A 23,044-nucleotide genomic window follows, 5' to 3' on the forward strand; every position below is an offset into this window, starting at 1 on the left:
TTTGTCTTAATGTCCAAATATTTCTTTGGTATTCAGTGCATCCACATGTAAGGTCAAAATTACTAGGATGAAAACTCACCAAATGGCTTAAAAGACACTGAAGATGTAAATACCTGAAGTTTTTTTGTTGTTGTTGCTGATTTTAAATAGTGGCAAGAAAATTAACTGAACCCTTTGGAATATCCTGCACAGTGTTAGTCATCACAGGGTAATGGAGGTTTGACTAGTTATTAGATGCACAGATTCACTTGTTTTCCACCAGTGCTGAATGTTGTAAGAACACATAGATTATAGTTAGTCAATATAGGTCAGATCACATTTTATACCAGGTAAAGCAGAAAACAAGGTGGTTCTGAGGGTTCCCATATTGTTGCTACATATATTGTACTCACGACTTGTTTTCTGGTGGCTGGGTGCATTGTTTTTCCTGTTTAGTCTGTTAGACATTAACATTTTATATGGCTTTAAGTTATTTATCATTTGATTCTTCATTGTCCTAGTACTTACAGTATACCACATAAGATGTTGTAGCCTATTTGATTAGAAATGTTGAGAAGAATTAACCAAGGTTCATCAGTGTCCAGTTTCAGTAGCAAATTAAATAAAAGGTAGTTTGTGTTCCTGCGCCAGAAGTTTAATAGGTTAGTAAGTACTACAGGATAAATTTGCCCAAGCTATAGTTGGGAGTTTGTTCCTAAATGTAAATGCTAAATTGCATTATGCAAGGCACAGAAAATGAAATAAGCTGAAAGGGAACTTTGTGATAAGAGAGAACAACCCGGATACATTTTGGAGACGGACTGGAAACCAACGCAGAGTTGATGCTGGAGGGAGATTTGAGTGGCGCACGGAGGGCAGTCGGTCTCAAACTTCGTTCAAGACTTATTTCCCGTGGTATCGTTATATTTAATTCTTGCTATCATGGAGTTAGACGGTGACATAAGAACGACGCCGAGAGGGTTTCACTGCACCCTGTGCAAAGTCAACTTGCCAAACCGTAAGTAATGTTAGCTAGCTTAGCCACATGCGAGTCGGTTCGGGTGATAGCTGCTGTTTTCAGTTGCTTCTCTGTTTATTTTATGTTCCTCGGAGCGGTTTTAGCCAGGTGGTTAAAACTGTTGGCGAATGCTAACGTTAACCTTAAGTTGTGTAGGAGTGCAACCACACTTATTTCCAAAGTTAATGTTGACTTTCACGCTAACTCAAAACTGGATATTGTGCCTTCCATTTTGTACTATGCTGCACACTTTCTACCCCATACATCATTAGAGTACTTTATATGGTACTATCCGAAGATATTGAATTTACTGGATAAATTTGGCATGGTTCATTTATGAAATTAATTGTATGTTTCATGTTATAATGGCTGTACTAAATGTGTTTATCTCAGAAACTCATGTGTCCTGAGTTTTTCAGATCAGACATCAATCATGTTTTAATTTCTTGCAGTACCAAGCTTGGATCAGCATGTCAAAGGTCGGAAACACCAGACGCTGAGCACTGTGCGATCCACCAGGAAGACCCAGGAGGAGCACAGTGTGTTTGTCAGTGGCATTAAGTCTGACATCTCTCAGGCTGACATAACTGAATACTTCCAAAAGTTTGGGCCAGTTGCAGATGTTATAATGGATAAAGACAAGGTCAGTCAGCTGTACACTCTGAGATACTGCTCATTTTAAGTGATGTCCATGTCCTCACATTTGCTCTCTGTGTTCATACCAGCAGCCCCAGCCAGCCGGTTTCCTAACAGTATGTTGAAAGTAACTGATAAAACCAATTGTAGCCTGATTGTGCTTTGTTGCTTTGCGCTCACAGGGTGTGTATGCCATTGTGCAGTTCAGTGAAACTGAGAGCATACAGGCAGCCCTGTCCTGTGCTGAACATCAGATGAAGGGCCTGAAGCTGCGCGTCAAACCCCGAGAAAAGAAGGAATTCAAGCTGATTCCAAAAAAGAAGAATGACTCCCAGAACCTGCAGCAAGTCCTTGACCGTCTCAAACCCGAACTGTGTCAGTTGGCATCTGTAAGCATCTTTTGTCAGATATCTGGTGTGGATAATGCCAGTGAAAGTTATGAAGTGCAGCACAGCCCCTAGGCGCTGCTAGTGAAGACTTTAGATTATTGAGTCTGAGTTTTGTACACAGAACAGTACATGTTATATAAACTATAAAATCGTTTAGTTTTATTTCAAATAAAGAGTATTCTGTACAAAAATATGCATTACATGCCAATGTTGAAGGCACATAGTTATACAAGAAAATATGCATATTCAGACAGTCAATTAAACCTTTGGACTCCACTTTAGTTTAGTGAGGGACCAGCTACAGTACATGGAATCAGATTACACACACATAACATGCGCTGTTGTCCTGTATTCTCCTCCAGGTGGATGCACAGATGCAGTATGTTGTTGGGCGATTTCAGCTGGGAGACAGTGAAAAAAAGGCCCGAGGCTTGCTGGTTGAACTCCTGCAAGAGGTTTTTATAGAGTTCTTCCCAGGTGACCTTTGAAAAAACACGCACAGAGTCTGAAATCTTGTCTTAGTTCATGATGAATGTGGAAACAATTGGCTCTCTCCTTGTTGATCCAATGTTTGAATGGGTTTCAGACAGCCAGGTTCTGCCATTTGGTTCATCGGTCAATAGTTTTGGCATTCACTCCTGTGATTTAGACCTGTTCCTTGATCTGGAAAACACCAAGGTGTTCCAGTCTCGTGCCAGATCCACCACAGAACAGGTGTGACATCTGTACATATACTGTAATTGTTGCTTTTAGTGTTTTTTCTCCTCTGTTGTCACCAAAACTTTTCTTTTCTTTTTTTCCCCCTAGATAGTTTTTAGCCAAAATGCCAAATGATTTAGCAAGCTTGTAATAATCCTACGTTTTCCTTTTGGTTTTGCCTCGTTCTTCAGGCAGGGGAGGGCATGTCTGATGATAGCCGCTCCGAGGACTCCATCCTGTCTGATATTGACCTCTCCACAGCTTCTCCAGCTGAGGTCCTGGACCTTGTGGCAACGATCCTGAGACGCTGTGTCCCCAATGTGCACAAAGTCCAGGTGGTCAGCAGTGCACGCCTCCCAGTAGTCAAGTTCCATCACAGAGAGCTCAACCTGCAGGGGGACATCACAATTAACAACAGGTAGGTGTTCAGATGTGGTGGGAAAATGTTGTTTTATGTTCTACAGCGAACAGAATGATTGTATGTTTTTTTTCTCACCTGTCGGCGTTCCTCACCAGATTAGCAGTAAGGAACACCCGCTTCCTCCAGCTGTGTTCAGGGATGGAGGACAGGCTGAGGCCTCTGGTGTACACCATCCGCTACTGGGCCAAGCAGAAACAGCTGGCTGGTAAAATAAAATGACCTGCACCTTAGAGCATATAACATAACATCAATTATCTTTGTTATAAAAACTTCTTTTTTTGTTTGCTAAAATTTGTGTGTTTTGGCGGTTGTTTCATTTGTTTATCAGCAGATGTCACTAGAACTTCACTTGCTGTTATGATCATTTTGGGAGCTTGGACACTGATTTGCAGTGTCTTAGTTCCTGGATGCTGTGGTAAAAGTGGAGACAGCACAAGTCCTGCTTGTGATAGCACAGGCTGTGTCAATCAAATCTTTGTGTTCTTCACTGAGGAGCCAGTAATGAAATAATTGTTTTACAAAAAAAAGGCTTGAATTGTCATATTGCAGATGTAAGGTTTCTAATTTCTGGAGTCTGTGCCAGAGGTTGTTAGTTTACAGTAGATCTGTGGTTTCACTGAGCTGGCTGTGCTCACCTTGGACTACAAGCCAACGGTTATCGTTCAGTCCACAGGACACACACTAACCAGGCAAGCAAACAGGTCACAGATGGACCTTTTCTCTAGAAGTAAACCAAACAAAACATGATTATAATCAAACAAAACGGGTTTAACATCAAATGAAACCTATGAAACACAGTCACAAGCAACAATGACTGTTGCTTGAATTATCAAAAGAAATGGGAGCGGATCATTTATAACAGATCCAGGGTCAGTTTTCCATATTATATTGCTGACAATTTTACCACGGTGAATAACAAAGCTGGCTCTTAATCATTACCTTTCCATTTCACCATTGTAGAGAAAAGAACTGAATATGTAACATGGAAAATGTTCTACATTTAGGGCCTCATTGCACCTAACTTGTACAAAGAGAGAAATTATTGTGCAAAAATTACTAAAATGATCTTAGACCTGTCAACATTGGCATAATGTAGATGCTCCTATGTACCACTGTAACCACCCTGTTTTTGTTTTTCACTTAGCATTGACATTTGTCCTTAGGAAGCAAGAGTACAAAAAGCGTGCTTCACAAGATGCTAATGCTTTCATCTGTTGACTTTACACTACATATGCACATGCTTTCATCTGTTGACTTTACACTACATACATATGCACATCTGTGGCCTTGCTGTAATTATAATACAGTATCATCCTGTCACACACGTTCTGCATTGTGATGTGTAGGTAACGCCACTGGTGCCGGGCCCCTTCTCAACAACTATGCTCTGACAATGCTGATCATCTTCTTCCTGCAAAACTGCAAGCCTCCAGTGCTCCCCACAGTGGCCCAGCTCAAAGACATGGCCTGTAAGTGCCTGCTCATTGTCACTCCACACCACTGGACAGTGGAGCCACCCTGAACTGATGGGCTGTAATGAGCCAAAAAGAGGATACTTTGCTGTTGATGTGCAGTTATTGCTGTGAAAACCGATGAAACCAAAAGTGTAATTTAGACATCAGAGGGTTCACAGTGTATGCATGTTATGTATATTGCTTTATAAGAACATTTGGTTAAGACTAGTGAGCATTTTTAATACGCTTGTATTCTTGTGTTCCAAATGTTTCATTGTTTAGCGCAAGGGGTTTTTCTTTTTAGGACGGCTTCAAATTATTAGCATATTTCAGACAGCTGAGGTTCATGCATAATAAAAGTGTAAGAAAGTGGATTTTTCTGTCTAGCTGTTGTTTCAGTTAGATGCCATATCTTTACCTCTGTTAATATTTGCAGGTGAGGAGGAAGAGTGTGTGATTGAGGGCTGGAACTGCACCTTCCCCAGTCAGCCCATTGCTGTGCCCCCCAGCAAGAATACACAGAACCTCTGTAAGTAAGAGCAGGAAATCTGTTGGTTTTCAGACATTTCCTCTGGTTTGTTTTTATGTAACCTGGTTTCTTCAAGTTTTTTTGTTTCAAGCTCCTTTACCTAATTTCTTTTCAGCCGCTAGAGCTTTCCAGCGAGACGTCCTGTCCCATTTTACCTTGATTTATGAGATGATTGGTAAAACAATACAACTTAAATGTGAGGCCAAAATCAGTACTACAGATCCTATATATCTTTCTTTCCACACTTGTGTTTTTGTCCCTGTCTAGGCACCCTGCTCGCTGGCTTTTTCTCCTTCTATGCCAAGTTAGATTTTGCCAGTAGTGTCATATCTGTCAGGGAGGGGCGTGCACTCCCAATCACTGATTTCCTCAGCCAGAAAAAGCAGGAGGAGGTCACGTCGGAGGAGCAGCCTACCAAGACCCCGTCTCACCACTATCCCAAACTGGGCCCCATCAATCTCTTGGACCCTTTTGAGCTCTCCCACAACATAGCTGGAAACGTGAATGAACGCTCGCAGCGCAACTTCCAGAGGGAGTGCCATGAGGCTGAGAAGTATTGCCGCAGCCTGCAGTACCAATGCAAATCCTCTAAGGGGAAATCATGGGGGCTGGTGCGCTTGTTTACCCCCCATGGGGAAATCCCACATACCAAAGCAGAGCAGCTCACAATCAGTATCCCCTTCAAGTCAGCGTCACTCCCTGAAGAGCTCTGTGATCAGCTGCACGTAGCGGGAGACCGTTTCCGGCTGCTGTGGTGTCAGAAGGTTTGCTCTGCTGTGGAGGAAGTACTGAAAAGTGTTCTTAGGTGTCGCCTTTCGCCCTCCTCAGACACTGTCTTTGGTGAGGATTCAGCTGTCGACCCTGCTGACACAATGGAAACCGCATCAGCTTCCCTCAACACATCAACAAATGAGAGCTGTGACAGTGTTGAATCCCCAAACGAAACTAGCCCTCAGGGTACAGCTGTGGTTGGTGCCAAGAGATCGCTGTCTTCTGGCAGCGATGCTTCTCTGTCGCCTCAAGGCAAGAAGCCAAGACTGGCAAGAGGGGGCAAGCCTGAATTCCCTCCCTGGATCTGCGTGCAGAAGCACACAGTGTGGGCTAGTAGGAGGAAAGTGAGACGGGAGCTGATCAAAGATACAGACTCAAAGCCAGAGGGCAGCTGTGTAGAGCTGGAGTCCCAGGTCACAGCCCACATCACTGAAAAAGAGCCAGAGCTCAAGGAGCCCCTGGAGTTCAAGGTTCAGCCCCAGATGGTGGGCGGAACAGAAAGCACAAGGGCCGTGCTCAAGTTGGAGCCAATCAGTGACAAGTCAGGAGTTTTTCATGACTTCTTTCACTTCCTGGAAGCCTTCTTACCCAAGATGGTAGACACACTACTAGAGAAAAAAATAGGTAGTGTTTAAAATGGAGCTGATTTCATGTATGTTACTGTCATCTAAGAGGTTTGAGTGGAGAGTGGGTCATCAGACAACAAAGAGCATTACTGTGGCGTTACTGTATGTGAACAGCCACCGGTTATAATGCTATGGCTTTGTCAGAATATCACATTTGTGACTTTTTCATGTATACTCTATATATGTGCTTTTCATATTAAGCATAATTTTATGGTTGAGACCTGTCTTGGTTTTGGTAAATTTCTGTTTAATGTTCAAATGATGATTTGAAGAGAAACTTCAGTGGCAGATATTTGTCATCTGATGTTTTAATAAAAAATGTCTCAAACACTTCTGTCTACAGTAGCTGTGCATTTAAACTGTGTATGTATATATATTTATAAGCACTTCATTTTTATTTTCCTAATGTACATTCATTTTCTTTTCTTGATTTCTGTTATTGTTTACTTGTTTCCTTACAGAAGATCATTGTATATACACATCGAGAGCCACTGTACCAGGGTCAGATTCATGTGTCCAACACACCTGGTCAGTAAAGCTGATTCTGATTGGTCACAACCATATATACATTTATTTAGTCTTCAACAGTCAGAACATGGTTGCAGGAATGGGGACGATGCTTTGATTTAACTTGTGTCATGCTCTGCCAGAGAGCGGTGCTTGTGCACAGGCGGGTCTTCACTCATAGGGCTGAGACAGATGAGAGCAATTACTCAGGCAGACAGACTGCTTTATTACAGCAGGACAGGCTGCAGCTGAGGGATGCATCGAGCTTTCTGATTAGCATCATTCATCTCACTTGTAAAGGGAAATACAGATGGCTAGCGGGCTCGGTGGGGCTGTGGAAGATAGAGATGGCTGTGATGATGAAGCTGCTTGAGACGGCTTGATAAATGATAATCTGATGCAGCATTCATGGCACTGATGGGATGTTTGCTGGGGCCACAGTATTAAAGCTAAAACAGACCAGAGGACTTTGTGGTCCAGCAGAGATCATGGTTTGTTCTTCGGTAATAATCAGGAAATAGCTAAATTGTGTAATGGCTTCAAAGTTTGCTGCCACGTCAAACAGGAACCCTGAATCATGATCCCTCAGGATGAACTGTAATAACTGGTGAACTAAATATTTCAGTTTGTCCAATACCTCGATTTATGATCAGCTGTTTTTGTGTGTGTGTTGCTAATTAGCCAGTTTTATTTTGGTAAACATCTGTATTGTTATGAACATGTGAGCATACTGATGGCAATGTTTAGCTCGAAGCAGAGACGCTAGTACGGCTGTACACGCTTATTCTTTTGTTTTGTAGGCTGAATCACTGCTTTCTTTTGTGTGTTTATTTTTCCTAAGGCTTTGATTGCAAATCACTTGAACGTCAACCATTTTCTTTCACTGACACTCCAGGCTACTCCAGTGTTGGCACCTGTTGTTTTTCCCAAGGTGCGCCTGATATATGGCCTCTCACACACACCTTTAAACAGGGGAGTCATGGTGATTGACATCAAAACTGGGGGATTTGCTGCTGGTCAAAACGAAAACAAACCATTGCAGGTTATTTTAGCCATTATCCTCTAGAAAAGACATCTCTGGTAAGATTTTTATTTATTTATTTATTTTTTAAAGATGGACAGCAATGGAAACATGCAGCCCTGGAAAACAGTGGGTCGTTAAGTATCAGTGGCCAACCAGTTCAGACACATGTAGCTCACCTGCTGTTATTACAATTTGTATGTGCACTGCATCTGTTGGACTGTGGAGCATATTTTTCATTTAGAGATCCATAGAAATGAGAAGGAAAAAATGCTTTGTGTAATTGGCATCCACTGGGAAGAGATTCTGACTGAACCCTCTGAGACCCCAGTCAGCCTGCTGGCTGTTTTGCTGCTTGTATCTAGTGAGCTGTACAGAAGAAGATTAGGGCCACTGTAAAAAGGATAATCACCTTTATTGGCCAAGTATGTTACACACAAGGAATTTGTTTCCAGTACAGCCACCCCCGGCACCGCCTCAACCGATGGCGCTAACCATCGGGGGCAGTGGGGGGTTCAGTGTCTTGCCCACGGACACTTTAACACGTGGACTGCCAGCACTGAGATTCGAACCTTCAACCTTCCAGTTGGGAGACAACTGCTCTACCCACTGCACCACTGTCCGTCCGTCAGTGGTCCAATCCTCCATAAAGTTATTAAACTCCTCTGCATAGTTTGACCCATAGAATATGGAGCTCAAATAAGTACTGACTTCATTTTGTCACACTTCATCTTGCCGTTAGATTTTATGGGGATTGTTTTGGTACATAAAATGGGCACTGACTTCCCTGGTTTGTCATAACTTTGAGAACATGCTCTGAATCAAATCTTCAAGCTCTCCCGAGCTCTCCAGTACCTGTCTTGCCACCCGAGTTACCTGAACCTGCTGTTGCCAGCTTTCTCATAAACACATTAGTTAGTAGGATATTGCTGTAATTGGCCAGCTCTCCTTTCCAGAATGGGCTACATAATGCTGCTGTTTGCTCTGGGGAAAAGAGAATCGCATGAAGCATGGCTGTTTTGGAAACCAAATGAGCAAGAGCAGACCTGTGTAACGTGAAAGTTAAAGATAAAAATGTCATTGTTTGCTCACTAGTCATGTATAGTGCTTCTGACTGTCACTCGGTGGCTCCTTTTGGAGCCATTTACATGCTCATGAATTATTGCAGTGTGGTAGTGGACCGCCATCCACCCCCTCATTTTGTCTCCCAAGCTGTGCAAACAGACCTGGCTGCCTGAAAAGCACTCTCTTCATATTAGCGGCTCCCCCATTCTGGAGATAAGGCTAAATAAAAACGCATTATAGTTTCCCCTTTTCTGTCTGTGATGGCAGGAAGGAGTCAGACATTCTCCTGGGAGATTGCTCATGCACCAGAATGGACTTATGAGTGTGTGTGTAATCTTCCTTTCATATTTGGACCAGGCAACATGTGATGGAAATGGAGGTGGTTTTACTATCAAAGAAGTGCCGACAGGTTCAGAAGAAAAAGCTTTTAGTGCTACATTAGAAGTGGATAGGTAGATGCCTACGATAAGTAGATTTCCAGCATCGGGATTTGTTCAAGTTGTTGCCCTCAGCTAAAAAGTTATCTAAATTGTCCACCTAACAAAGTCACTGACATCATCAGCACCAGCAGCAGTTGGAAAAGTTGGTCAAATTAAATTAGATGGGAGAAGAAGTGAGCCGTCTCCGCACAGTCCCATTACCTGGGCTTTCATGGCAACTCAGACCCTTCTCCCCCCTGCAGGAGCCTAAACCGCTTTTCTGGAGTGCATTAGCTGGAGTTTATTGGACTGTGAAAACTTTAACTGTCTGCCCTTTCCCTTATCAGATGACTCTTACTTTCTCAGTGTTTGCCTACAAACACAGGAGCAAGCTAATGAGTTTGTCTTGTGCATATTGTTGTTTCTTGCCATTGGCTTTTATGGGCAGTAGAGTGAACGCAGAGAGGTTGATTACTAGAGTAGAATTAACCAAATGTTCATGGTAGCCAGCATTAGCTGTGGGAAATGGCCGATTACAACACAGATGACATATCAGTTCCCTTGAATGAGAGATGATTTATTCATCGTATAGTTACTTTTAGCTTTGTTCTTTTTTGTCCAACTCATCAGATTATTAAAAGCCACAATTTAGGTTCCATTTTGTCATTTGTGGACAACAATGGGTGTGAAAGCTGCAGCACACAAATTGTTCTGAATAACACTTTGAATTATGGTATAATAATTACTCAGAAATGGTCAGTGCAATCAAAATACCACAATCCACTTACAGCCTTTCTGGTTTGGTCATATATGCTTTAACTGCTTGTTTACTGTCACCAGCAGTAGCAGCTCTACTGAGTCTATCAGTGGAGATTTATGCCCAAATCAAGTTGTGTTTTTGACAAGGGCTTAGGGATAGACAAAGGAAAGCCCACTGGTTTTATGACTTTGTAAACAGCACATGAGAAGAGTCCCCATGACTTCCCTGGGGAGCCCAGCAGGACAACATTCATGTGCTGTTACTTTATTCGATTAGTGTCATGCAAAGGCTTCATTATAGTGTATTTTCAAGCTTTAAAAGATGTTTCTTTTCCTGTATCTTCACGCTAAAACACATTCTCTTGAGAATGAGCCATTATAGCGTAGCTCTGTGGCTGTGGCGCTCTGCTAAAATCCATCTATAAGCACTTATAAAGGTAAGTTATTAATGTTATATCATTTGTTTGATCTGTACAAATTCAAAGTGTACAATTCCCCGTTTTTAGGGTGTTTTGTGCCACACTTTTTGTTGGGTCTGAGCTGTTGCCTGGCAACTAGATGAGACTCCAGAAAGTTGGTGCACTAGCCAAAAAGTGGTTGGACACATACAGTAAGCCTCCCATAAAATGGTGAATTGTGGGATTTAAAGATGCTGGTAGATCGATTTTGTTATGTTTGGACAGAGCCAGGCTGGCTGTTTCCTGTGTTTATGCTAAGCTAACTGCCTGTGGCCTTATGTTTAACAGCTAGAGACGAGTAGACACCACTTTGATCAAGTCATACATCTACTATGTATTCAGCAGACAGCACTTCTGTTGCATGTCTGTCCACCTGGAAGAGCGATCCCTCTTCTGTTCTCTTCCTCAGATTTCATCCATTTTTCCCTGTTAAAGGGTTTTAGGGAGTTTCTTCTTATCCAGTTTAAGGGTTTAGCGACAGGAGGTGCTGCATGCAGTGATGACTGTTAAGCCCTCTGAGGCAAATTTGTGATATTGGGATATACAAATAAAATTTGACTTCACTTCAGAGTATAAATATTCTTATCTCACTCTGCTAGAACGTGATTAAGTGTATATCCAAAAACAAACTTTTCCTTTAATGGTAAAATTGACAAGGAGCTGTGGGTTTTCACCACAGTTTCCTTCACAGCAGGGCAGAAAAAGACCATATGTATCAAAACTAAAAGAGTTTTTAATGGCAGGCTTATCCTCTGTGCCTTTATACTGATAGGGTAAAATGGGATATGACGAATAAATTAAACAAACATTATCATCACAAAGTGAACAGCAGACTGTGAAGATCCAAGATAAACGGGAGCCATCACACAGTCATAAATGTGATCACATTAGACTCTGTCTCAGCACTTGAGCCCTGAAAGGTATTTGTATACGCTGTTTTTGTGCGAGTGTGTGCTCATGTCCTATGAGCATCATCAGTTCATACTCACCCTCAAAGTCTCTATAGTGATATGAAATCGAAAAGGCAGCATGTAAGGGCTAAAAAAAAAAAAAAAAAGTGATATTTGATCCACCAACACCTTAGTGAATCATTTAATTCAGCCACAATTCAAAATGACTTTCCCTGAAGCATGTTGCTGCTGTTTCCATGTTAGTTTTTGTGCGTTATTGATCTTTGGATGGTGTAAGCCTATGACTTCTACTGCCGGACCATATTAAAGGTTTTAACACCATCTGAATAATGCATGCTGAAATAAAGAGATCATAGAAGACCAAAGGTGTCTGGGCTAATGATTAGACAAAATCTCGTTTTGTGTTTATTCTCTAAAGAAACTGATGTAAAAGTCTGACCTACCAATGCATGTCTGCAGTTTTAGTGGCTGCACAATCAGGCATTTCTTGCTGCGGGGGCTGTGTAGCTACCTGAATGTGTTTGTTCATTATCTACCCAGGCATATATAGACTGGAGCCAATAAACCAATTGGATGGTCCTGATTACAACAGTCTCCGTGCACCGCAAGACATGCATCCTAATTAATCTGAAAAACCAAATTATTTTACTTGGTGTGTTGTTGCATCACAGTCATGTCTAAAGCATAACTGTGCACTAAAGTTGAACTCGACATTTTACATTTTTGCTTCTACTTTATTTTATATTGTTAGCTAACTTAACGGGCTGTGCTTCTAAAATAGAGAAGTATAATGGCATTTCTGCAATCTTTTATAAATTAGTCTTACTTTCAAGTAACTTACATCAACCAAATATTCCAAATATTTGATAAATATTTGTGAAAGTAAGCAGGGCCGTAGTCGAGTCACTAAACCTCGAGTCCGAATGAAGTCTAAGTCACTAAAGAATAATGAGTAGAGTCCCTGTACTCTTTTTTTCCTGCACCAGGATACTTTTTCTTCTGGCTCAAGCGACACTTCCTCATCGTCTTCTGGCCTGTTTGTTGTCTCCTCAGGCTCTGCGTCCTTGAATAGTTCTAATATCTCCTGAAGGTACTCTTGTTCCTGTGGGACTTCTATTTGCAAAGAGACAGTCTGTCTTATTGCTTCCTGAAGCTCTTCCTGTAGGTTTAATTCTGCCAGCGAGTCTTCAGAATCCAGTGCTGTCTCAATGACCTCTGACCCTTCATTACCACCTCCTTTGGCTTGTTCCAGGCTCTTCACTGACAGCTGCAGGTAACACCTCTAGGAGGGTGAAATCAATGAAATATTTCATTACAAAGCAACACAATTTACCACAGTAAATTACCTTCAATTTTCAAATTCACAAACAAACCTCCAAGAGAAATAAGCATCTTTATCATACAAAATAACCTTCAGCAAGGCTTGTGCCAAGATAAGTGACCCCCTTGAATGACAGTGCAAGAGGTGTGGTCATGTGTTAGCCAGTGCGCAGCAGGTATCCATCCCACCCTATATAAACATGTGAACTGAGCAGAGCAGCAGACAGGGCACCACTGGTGACTACATCAGGAGACAACTGTCAGAATGTGAGTTGCCTTACGTTTCTCTTACTTTGAATTTTAAACGCATCCTAGAATGACTTCTGGTACAATTTATGCTGAGATTCATAATCAATAATTATATAACATTAGAATACTTTAAAGATATTTGATGCATTGGGGTGCTTATGTGAAATGGAACAGACCCATAGACCACAAAATAATAGAAGCTTTTGGCTTCAACAGAAGGTAAATCAAGTTATTTTGTGGAATTTTTTTTTTTTTTTAGAAAATCACACCATTTTCTCCTCAGATGGCCAACATGCTGAGATCGTGGCTGATGCTCGCAGCGCTCCTCGTTTGCTTGCTGGTGTGTTGGAGCAGCTTCGCGGACGCATACCCTCCCAAACCGGAGAGCCCAGGGAGCAAAGCCTCACCGGAGGACTGGGCCAAGTACCACGCAGCCGTCAGGCATTATGTCAACCTTATCACCAGGCAGAGGTGGGTCAGGTTCACCCAGTCACATTTCATTACAACACCTCTCCTTTGTTCTTTCCTATTTTGTTTTTAATTAAACAAACCAGATAAGCCAGAGTTTATTTAATAGCATTCTGAACAAAAATCTAAGAGCATTGTCTGGGTTTTCCACATAATTAACTCTTAACTCAATCACACATATCACCTGAATTAAAAGGAGATAAAATGAGAATGAGCCATCTGACTGTGGCACCAGGCCTTGTATCAGTGCGTTTCAGATGCTGCTGAGACCAGCTCCTGTCCAGCAACCTGAGGAGCTCATTATGCTGCAGATAACAATGCATTGCTGTTTGTTATGAGACATAATGAGGCTGAGGACAGGCCCCTGATCCTTTAAAATAGGGTTAAGATTAGTTTTGTTAATGGTTATTAAATACAGAAACTTGAGGGTCCACAGTTTTCCTGTGATAGAAACTGAGTATAGTTTCATCATCGACCCTCCTGCTCTGTGATTAAAGAGGCTGGATCTGTCATTGCACTCAAAGCGCTGCGTGTGCCGCACACTCGGGCAGATTCAGTCGGAGGAGCTCGCTGGACACAAGTGAACTGGAAAACTCTCCTTTTCTCTCAGATAATTGCACATCTGATTTGTGACTGGACTCAACATGCTCGATTCTCGAAAAAATATGTCTCATAGTTGAAATTCATAACCGGGCTGATGGGGTCACTCCAGCTGGCTGAGTGCCTGCGGGTGTAGAACAGAAAAAGATTGCTCCTGAATACAGATCTCCAGTTGATGTTGAGCTGCAGTCATTTCATGCCGGTGTTTGGATTTCCTCCAGGTATGGGAAGAGGTCAACCCCTGAGCAGGCGATGGCGTGGCTGCTGTTTGGGGCTGATTCAAGTCAAGACACTGAACCACGGTGAGACAAACACACAGAAAATGTCTCTGATATCGATACCAGTGACTTCATACTGAAGCTAACAAATCTAAGTATTTCACCTAAAACCAAAGACAAATTTCCAAGGTTTAAAAGCCCTTAAAATAACACAGGAGCAAAGAAAACCTGGTGGTTTTGTCAGTCTGTTGCTGTATTCAGTGATGAATATCATATGTGTGACTGCCTAATATTTGATAAAAGCACTGTTAGCAGTGTGGGGAGGTCTGATCAGTGACAGCTGATGCTCTACACTATGATTTTAAGACCTGCATAAAAAGAACCAATGTTTCTTTATCTTGTTGCAGTTACTACATCATTCCTGCATCTACAGTAGTGTAAAACCCTTTTGCTTAATGCATCCTGCCATATGTGAGTCTATACATAGGCAGGATGGCTTTAAAATATTTACAGGTGGTCCAACATACTGTCAGACTGATTTCTGTCATTCCTAAGCAGGGGCATCACATTGCTGTTTAAGGTGCTGTTGCAGAGCTCCTTGTTGATATTCTTTAAAGTGACAGTTAACTCACTGTGGGTTTCCAATGTCATATTTTAATAGTTGAGTTTATAATTTGTTAGCGCTCTCAGGTTATATGAAGATTCACTAAGTGTTTATTTTTCGATTAAACTGATTTTTCTCTTCTCTTACAGCTTGGAGTATAGTGATCAGTGGTAAAACAGACTCCCACTGACCTTTGTGACTCTCCCTGTTTAATTACTTAATGTGCATGCAAATCTGTCTCTGTTTGTCTGCCTCTGCCAGCATAGTCATTTGTTCTTTGGCCAACAATGTAAATAATTTGTATTAAAATCAAGCTATTTCAAATGGAATAAAGTGGTTGATTTGAACGCTTCCCTTCGTTTCACTGAACTGTAGCTTTGCGCCCTTGTTGCCTCTTGTTGCCACTAGATGCCGCTGTTGCACTAGAAAACGCCCATTTGCAAATGAGTCTGCCTTTCTGTTCATTTCGACGGCAGCGGACAGGCTTCAACTTCGCACGGAGGCACACGCATATGTCATCACATAACCTTCCTGAAGCAGGATCAGTGCGCACAGAGCAGCCAGTTGGCTTTCAATCAATGGAGCTGTATGTACGAGCGCGCAAGCCGTTTTAGGTGAGCTCCTGTTGAAGGTAGCAGTGCGTGTGGCTGGGCTGTGTGGTCCGTGTGTTCAGAAGCTACCTGCCGTGCTCCAACAAGCGCGAGTGGAGACACCTCAAACCACTTCGACCGGAGGTGACCGGCCAGGTGAGTGGCGAGCCTTTCGGCTACGGAGGAAACGTGGTGTTCGTTGGTTAGTAGATAGGCCACCGTTCATATTGTCTAAAAGCCAGTTCCGGAGATGCGGTCCACCTTCCAGGTGACTACGCTCAGTTATTATGTCATGCCTCCCGTGAAAGCAGGAGCTCCCTGGTAAATTATGTCCTATTACCTGTATACAGTAAACAGCTTTAAGATTCACCTGTTCTCTAATCTCCTGGAGCGTTTTGTCGAACGCATAGGACAAGACAGAGCTACGCAGTCAGGCTACCTGTACACCAGGCTCAATCAGAAGCAATATGCAGCTGACCAACCCAGTTGGTCTCAGGCTGGTTACCTTCACAGGTAAACACAACCGCCTCATGTAGAACTACTGCAGCCTATAGGCCTACTTCATATGCAGGGCTGGAGGTGAAAGCACACAGAAATAATGTCCATTTCAAAGACAGGATAGACATTAGGCACTCGTTCCTCGCCACTGCGCATGCCCACACATCAAGGGGGCGTGTAGAGACGTGTGCACGTGTGGATCAATACATGGGCAGGTACGGGTGTGTGTCTACAGTCAGGTCCATAGAATTGTGTCGATGTCCCAATATTTAACATTTTTGGCTCTATACACCACCACAATGGATTTGAAATGAAACGAACAAGATGTGCAACGGCCAAGTCAATCACCTAACCTGAATCCAGTTGAGCATGCGTTTCACTTGCTGAAGACAAAACTGAAGGGAAAATGCCCCAAGAACAAGCAGGAACTGAAGACAGTTGCAGTAGAGGCCTGGCAGAGCATCACCAGGGATGAAACCCAGTGTCTGGTGATGTCTATGCGTTCCAGACTTCAGGCTGTAATTGACTGCAAAGGATTTGCAACCAAGTATTAAAAAGTGGAAGTTTGATTTATGATTATTATTCTGTCCCATTACTTTTGGTCCCTTAACAAGTGGGAGGCACATTTGCAAACTGTTGTAATTCCTACACCGTTCACCTGATGTGGATGTAAATACCCTCAGATTAAAGCTGACAGTCTGCAGTTAAAGCACATCTTGTTTGTTTCATTTCAAATCCATTGTGGTGGTGTATAGAGCCAAAAATGTCAGAATTGTGTCGATGTCCCAATATTTATGGACCTGACTGTATGTGCGAGAAATGAGCATTAAAATCGGTTTACTTACTTATTTGGAAAAGTACACGCCACAGATGAAGAGCCAGAAATGAAACTGCAGCAGAGTAGGAGAGGTCCTTTCTCTCCATGTTCCTTTATGTGTTCCCTAGTTTTTTTTGTACTGGATCTACAATATTGAATGTAAGAAGAATATAATCAAATATAACCTTGATATATAAATATTTTTTGATTTCAAGTTCCCTGCCAGATACAGGGCCTACAGTTACACTTGACTCAGGATAATCTTCAGTTGAACCTGTTTTTTGTCCAGTGGTTTGCCTTCTATCTTAGAAATGTTTAAAGTTACACTCAGTAAAACAGGAGCATAATGAACTGGTGCTTATCAGTTTCCTTCAGAAGTCCATGGTGTTTCCTGTCTGATGTTAAACTGTCACGCTGAACACATTTTATTACTGCAAAGTAGTTTAATGACCTCTGCCAGCAAGAAGTTAATGTACTGTCAGTGGTAGTAGAGATGTCCTGTCCATTTGGGATTACTCAGGGATGGAAGGCAGGAGTAGAATAGCAACGGCAGAACTTCAGTTCACATGTTATTTTAATTTAATACTTACAGCGTTATACCTTAGCACATTTTAAAGGAAACATTTTTTAGGAAATAAAAGGCCAAGAATTAGTTAAATAAACTTGCAAAGCAAATATATAAAGGAGGTTTAGGAATGTCTTTTATATATATATATAAAAGATGCCCCTTTCTTCATGGTGGTGTTATACAAATGTTAATGTAAAGATTCAGAACCCATTCAGTGGCATTTAATGTAAAACAGCTAAGAAAAGAAAAAAAGAGGTGTGCAGTTAATGGTTAGACACTGGCTTCATGTCCATTATGGGAGAACCCACCACCTGCTGCCGGAGGAAAACGCTGGATATTAACAAATGGAAAAAACACAGTGTCATAAATGTGGGTCAAATTATGAAGCAGGAGAGAAATTAAAGCAAATTTTAACTTTAAGGATCTGTGTTTCTTACAGTATTTTCGGAATGAAATCGATATTACAGGAACAAATAAGTCATGTAACTGGCCTCTGACTACGATACAGATAAGAAATTGGAAACACTGAAATGAATGCATAGTATCAAAACTTCATAAGCTAATATCTCTTTCTGTTAGCATGGATAAAATTAAATCACGATGGGAAGGTGATATGGGAAAACACCTACCAGTGGAGCAGTGGGCCGCTATAATGTGACTCGCAAATTGTTTATCCGAATGTGGTACAAACTAAACATAACTCCACAGAAGCCGAACAAAATGAACTCAAATGCATTGAACATTTTGTTGTTATGGATGTGAAGAGAAAGGAACATCAATACATCTTTAATGGCAGTGTCCAGAAATAAGGAAATTTTGTGATGGAGTTTAAACGTAGCTGTTTTTGTTTAAGTAACTAGCTACATGATGGAGCGAGCAGCCTTACAGGCATCTTACGATGAGGATGAACTGGAACAACTATGGACACTTTTTAAAGATTACTTAAAAGATATCTGGATTAAGAAACACTCCATATTGACCAGGATGTTGAGCCAGTGCAAAATTGGATCATGAACATGATGTATAAATGTTTAAATGATGTAATGGTAACATGAATACACGTCTGTGTTAGATTTATGTTGGTTATGTAATAAAATGGGGAAAAGGACAAGGTTATGTGCTACACAAAAGGGCTGTCAGGAGTAATAATAAAAACCATAAAAGCTGTGCTCCATTTAAAGAGTTTATCTATACAGAGCATGTTCATCAAAGGAGCTGAGCTAGTTCACAGAATGATACTGTTATTTTGGAGCAGTCATTTGAAATCAAAGCTACTGTCATGATAAGCTCTTAGTGCACTTTCCCTAAAAGATCCATAATTTATAATTGTAACAAAATGAAAATCCCTCTCCTGGATTTTCATATCAAACCGCACTGGGATGGGTCTTATTTCAGTGAGCTTTTGACTGGGTTTACAGGAACTTCAGCCGTCTTATCGGTTTCTGTTTTGAAAGTGGGAGGTTTACCATAAATTTCTCTGCTTTTGACAGCTTTGGGGATTGGCTGCAAGATCAGCAGGTCTGGTCCTACCCTGGCAGAAACATTGTCTAAGCACTTTAACCATTTCAGAAGTGTGCTCCTTAGACTGAAAATGTGCCCTTCACTCCAGTTTCCTTAAGATTTGAATACATTTTGTACTAGACATTAAATTTAATCAACTTAAATTCACAAAATCCCCCTTCTTTGCTTTTGCATTCTGGAAATTCAAAGAGCAGTTCCTGTATGACCCTTGATTCTCACCCAGAGCGTAGTGTACAGAGGATGTAAGAGGGTCTGCTGGTTATTTGATGCCACATACATAAGAACCTCTTTAGTGGTGCCTGTTCAGTTTCACAGCTTGGAGACACTGACTGCTTAATTACTGCATCAAGCAGGAATTCTAATTAACTGTAGTTGGCAGAGAGAAGGACTTTTGACCTACAGCCCGTCCAAACTAGATTCCACAGGTAGATCTGAAACGTGCCGCCCGGGGCAGCGCTGTGTTTTACTGATGTGTTTTTAATCGTTTTTGAACAGCAGAGGTCTGTGGCACAGATGAACAAGCTAATCCAGGCTGGACACTGACTGTTAGTTTTAGTCTCTGTATGTGAATTGTTGAAAATGCTATTGATATACAAAATGACCTTATCCTTCACGTAGCCTCAGCATCTTTTCCCCAGTCTCTGTGATGTCATTCATAAAAATGACCTGCTCATTTACTCTCACACCTGCCTCCTCACCCCCTTCAGAACAAATGTCCAAATATAAAGGCTGTGGCATCAAAGTGACAATTGCATACTTACATTTTTAGTGTTCATATGCACGGGTGTTTAGCAGGTAAATGCTAGCAGTGTGACTCTAGAACTGAGAATGTCTGGCAGCTGAAATGTATTGATAAGTACTGATCCGGTGTGGTAGCCTTTATGTAATAAAAATCAGCCAAATGTTTACATCCATCCAATCTGCTTTACACAAAAGGCGGAGAGTTGCCCTGTAATAAAAATAATAATGATTAACTTCCAGCATTTCTCTCTAGAGACATTTGACTGACAGTGAAACAGTGATATTCATTTTGTTTATTCCATTATAACTGTGTCCTCAGGACCAAAAAAAAAAACTACAGAAGGAATGAAGACCTTTAATGAAATTAATGCAGGGTGGTGATTGTAAGCGCTCTCCTGTGTGGCTCCAGCACTTTGCCTGAGTGCTTTAGCCTCTCAGTGGTACGTTCATGACATTTAATTCTTATTGCACTAATTACAGTCTGTGTCCTTTGAAATAAAAAAGAAGACTCACAAGACTAAGGTGACCAGAATTGCAAAATACTAATACAGAGAACACAATGAACGTAACTCATGCTTTCTCACTGTTTGAGAATCTGAAGCTCGTGGCTTAGGTGGCCAGTGAATCCCAGAGCTTTTAGCTGATGGCTAATCATTTATAAGAGTTTAAAGGCTAACACAACGTTTAACTGTAACTTTAAGTGTTTGTGCCCAGGAAAATGCATTTTGAAATTGTTCAACCATGCGGCACTGACTGGCTTTAAGCTGTGTTTGGTTTTGTCCTCTCCTTCAAAAGACCTCTACATACTGTTTAGATTTGTAGTGTTGGTATGAGGCCCAGAAAGCAAGACCGAATGAATTGCTTTAATACTGTCTTATGAGAAAGCATTAAAGTTAGACTTTAACAACAAGGACACATAAATATGCAGGTGTTTTCTCAAAAAAATACTCGAATAGATACTCAAAAGAAACTGTTATGGTAGTTTTCATGAAGCTTCTTAAGTCGCATCCCTGTGTCTTTGTAAGAATAGTATAAACTGACTGGACTGCCTTTCTTTCTCACTACCTTTTTACAGTGACAATTTAAAATGTTATTTTTTCAAAGCAAAAATAATATTTTGATCACCAAAGATTGCTTCTAAGTTGTGGCACATATCTGTCTCTGTGATTACATGTTGCTAGAGTCACTTCTTCAGTTTTTTAACAGTGATGTTATGCTGCTATAAAAAAAATCATTTGCTCAGATAAAAGCAACTCCGTTTTGAAGTGTAGCTCAAACCTGTTAATAAACCAAATTTTAGCTCCAGCTTATTATTTTACACATTTTCCCTTGTTGCCATGGCAAAGCGCCAGAGAAAAAAGGCAAAGAGCTGCTCGTGGTTGTCTTGGATACGACAGTTTTCCCTTGTAAAGTAATGAGTGAAGCTGAACCTGTGGGAGCACAGGGGTTATTTTTAGGCCTGACGCCAGCCTGCATGTGTGGATTAAGACTTGTTTGGTCACTGAGTGTGTGTGTGTGTGTGTGTGTGAGTGTGAGAGAGAAAGCATATTTACAGGCTTTAATGCAACCTCACTGTGGGAACAGCTCAAGGCATTTTACACGCAGCATACAAACACCTGGGCCACCACTGGTGTTGCAGCTCCAGGCCATAATATGCTGGATGCAAGGTTTATTTGGTCCACATGCCTGCAAGCACTACCTTGAAAGAAATAGGAGGCTCCTTTAACTACTGCTGGGGATCCTTGCTGATAGAGAAATATGTGTTATAAAATAGTTTGCCCCACGTGGGTTTCATGAGAGATTGTAGGCTTGCACTCAAAAGCAAAGGAAAAGCACTTTGAACCAAGTAAATCCCTTGAATTTCCAGGACCAAACACTTGACCTCACTGGAAAATGTAATTTGCTAGGTAGTATGGAAAATGTCTTGAAATATAATTATAGATTGGTGTACAGAAACACACACACACACTCAGATGGCCTCTTGTTTTAATAGATTGACAGTGTAGATATGATAAAGGTCTGTAAATATGATGTCATGGCAGCTGTGCTATTGAACTGCTCTCTTCCTGCAGTACAGGCAGAAAGATGGAGCTTTGGTTGTGTGTGAGCTGACTAATAGAGAGAGGGGGAGATTACTCGGCGAGCAAGACAGTTTGATGCACAAGATATCACTGTAGAGACAGACTGACACAACACTGCACAACTCAGAGTACTGCTTTTGACCTCAACCATTTGCTTGAAACCACCGTTCAACATTGGTCTTAACACTAGTTTAAGGAATCCCTATTTAATGTTTGTAGATATTGATTACTGGTTGCAGCCGGTATTAGACCTCAGGCTTTTCGCTAGAAAACACCACCAACTGTGATGACTGCACCATCATTAGATCTTGGCTGATTTTAGCCCATCCTTCCTCCTCCTTCCCAGCCTCCCCAGTGTTTCAGGCCAGCTTTAGCATTGCCAAGCTCTGCTGCAACTGGCTTTGACTTCTTAGCTGCCATGTGGTCCCTGCATACTTTTAACAAGCTCTACCATTTTGCAGTGCGAACATGAGATGCCACAAATAAGCCTGGGAGACTGGTATGCAGTACTGAGGGCCTGGTCTGCAGAAATCAGAGTTTTGCAAAAACATTTAAAATGTGCTTCAGTGTCAAAGCTGTTAAACATTTAAGTGTCACCCCCCTAAAACGACGCACGAGGTAAAAACAGTCAAATGAAGCTATTTAAATTAAACGAAGAAAGAAATTACTATAATTATAAACAATCTCACCTACACTCAACCAAAATGTATACACATGGAAAAAAATGACTTGAAAATGTGACAGCTCTCTCTGAGTCAGCCTCAATGAGTTTACAATACGTCTGTGGGTGAGGAGAGATTTATTACATAAGTCAAAGAGAGGGAGTTAAATATAGAAGCCCAAAAACCATAGACAGGATTAAGAAACGTGGCAGAATAAACCAGGTTATTGCAAGAATTAATGGATAGTGGATAACAGATTTACAGAAGGATGAATTTAATCTAAACTCTCATTAGTGAAATGTATCTTGACATGAATCACTTCCAGCCCGTGGAAGGAGTTGGAGGAATGAAGATCAGCATTACAGTCTCTCTCTATTGGTAGGATTCCCATTTTGATTGATCAGTATTTTTGAACTATAACTGAATTATGCCCTTCTCCAGTGGA

The 23,044-nt window shown here is 41.4% G+C and overlaps 3 protein-coding genes and 1 long non-coding RNA gene across 7 annotated transcripts in view; 3 read left to right on the forward strand and 1 right to left on the reverse strand.

Annotated features, from left to right (window-relative positions):
• The first annotated feature begins 767 nt into the window (after positions 1-767).
• tut1 (terminal uridylyl transferase 1, U6 snRNA-specific) lies at positions 768-6,867 on the forward strand. The gene is made up of 10 exons (XM_020606198.1): positions 768-997; positions 1,450-1,640; positions 1,816-2,022; positions 2,385-2,499; positions 2,609-2,736; positions 2,913-3,139; positions 3,238-3,347; positions 4,489-4,611; positions 5,033-5,125; positions 5,393-6,867. Exons 1-10 carry the CDS (start codon positions 922-924, stop codon positions 6,529-6,531), a joined length of 2,409 nt encoding a protein of 802 aa, XP_020461854.1. The 5' UTR covers positions 768-921; the 3' UTR covers positions 6,532-6,867.
• A 5,764-nt stretch (positions 6,868-12,631) lies between these two features.
• On the reverse strand, positions 12,632-16,267 carry LOC109963577 (uncharacterized). Its single transcript, XR_002275417.1, has 2 exons — positions 16,082-16,267; positions 12,632-12,944 (listed from the first exon to the last, which is right to left on the reverse strand). It is a non-coding gene; the product is annotated as an uncharacterized LOC109963577 (long non-coding RNA).
• pyyb (peptide YYb) lies at positions 13,181-15,466 on the forward strand. Of its 3 annotated transcripts, none has more exons than XM_020606209.1 (4): positions 13,181-13,249; positions 13,515-13,702; positions 14,521-14,601; positions 15,271-15,414. In XM_020606209.1, exons 2-4 carry the CDS (start codon positions 13,515-13,517, stop codon positions 15,293-15,295), a joined length of 294 nt encoding a protein of 97 aa, XP_020461865.1. In that variant the 5' UTR covers positions 13,181-13,249; the 3' UTR covers positions 15,296-15,414. The 3 variants fall into 3 exon arrangements, with proteins under 3 accessions (XP_020461865.1, XP_020461864.1, XP_020461863.1); XM_020606208.1 differs by having other exon boundaries at positions 13,201-13,249; positions 13,491-13,702; XM_020606207.1 differs by lacking the exon at positions 13,181-13,249 and adding an exon at positions 13,289-13,450 and having other exon boundaries at positions 15,271-15,466.
• The window catches only part of mpp2b (MAGUK p55 scaffold protein 2b), a 37,643-nt gene continuing 30,191 nt past the window's right edge, over positions 15,593-23,044 (forward strand). For both annotated transcript variants that reach the window (XM_020606203.1, XM_020606205.1), the window contains exon 1: positions 15,593-15,867. The gene's annotated coding sequence lies outside the window, so the exon portion shown is untranslated. The remainder of the gene's footprint in view (positions 15,868-23,044) is intronic.

The sequence above is a fragment of the Monopterus albus genome, unplaced genomic scaffold, assembly GCF_001952655.1.
Source record: "Monopterus albus unplaced genomic scaffold, M_albus_1.0 scaffold76.1, whole genome shotgun sequence".
NCBI lineage: Eukaryota > Metazoa > Chordata > Actinopteri > Synbranchiformes > Synbranchidae > Monopterus > Monopterus albus.

What these genes read in the sequence shown, in the direction of transcription:
- tut1 (XM_020606198.1), top strand. Translation starts at nt 922, where the DNA reads ATGGAGTTAGACGGTGACATAAGAACGACGCCGAGAGGGTTTCACTGC. An exon ending in CAAGCAGAAACAGCTGGCTG is followed by an intron (nt 3,348 to 4,488) that starts GTAAAATAAAAT and finishes TGTGATGTGTAG; the next exon opens with GTAACGCCACTGGTGCCGGG. An exon ending in CCAGCTCAAAGACATGGCCT is followed by an intron (nt 4,612 to 5,032) that starts GTAAGTGCCTGC and finishes TAATATTTGCAG; the next exon opens with GTGAGGAGGAAGAGTGTGTG.
- pyyb (XM_020606207.1), top strand. Translation starts at nt 13,397, where the DNA reads ATGGAACAGACCCATAGACCACAAAATAATAGAAGCTTTTGGCTTCAA. An exon ending in GCTTTTGGCTTCAACAGAAG is followed by an intron (nt 13,451 to 13,514) that starts GTAAATCAAGTT and finishes TTTTCTCCTCAG; the next exon opens with ATGGCCAACATGCTGAGATC. An exon ending in AACCTTATCACCAGGCAGAG is followed by an intron (nt 13,703 to 14,520) that starts GTGGGTCAGGTT and finishes GATTTCCTCCAG; the next exon opens with GTATGGGAAGAGGTCAACCC.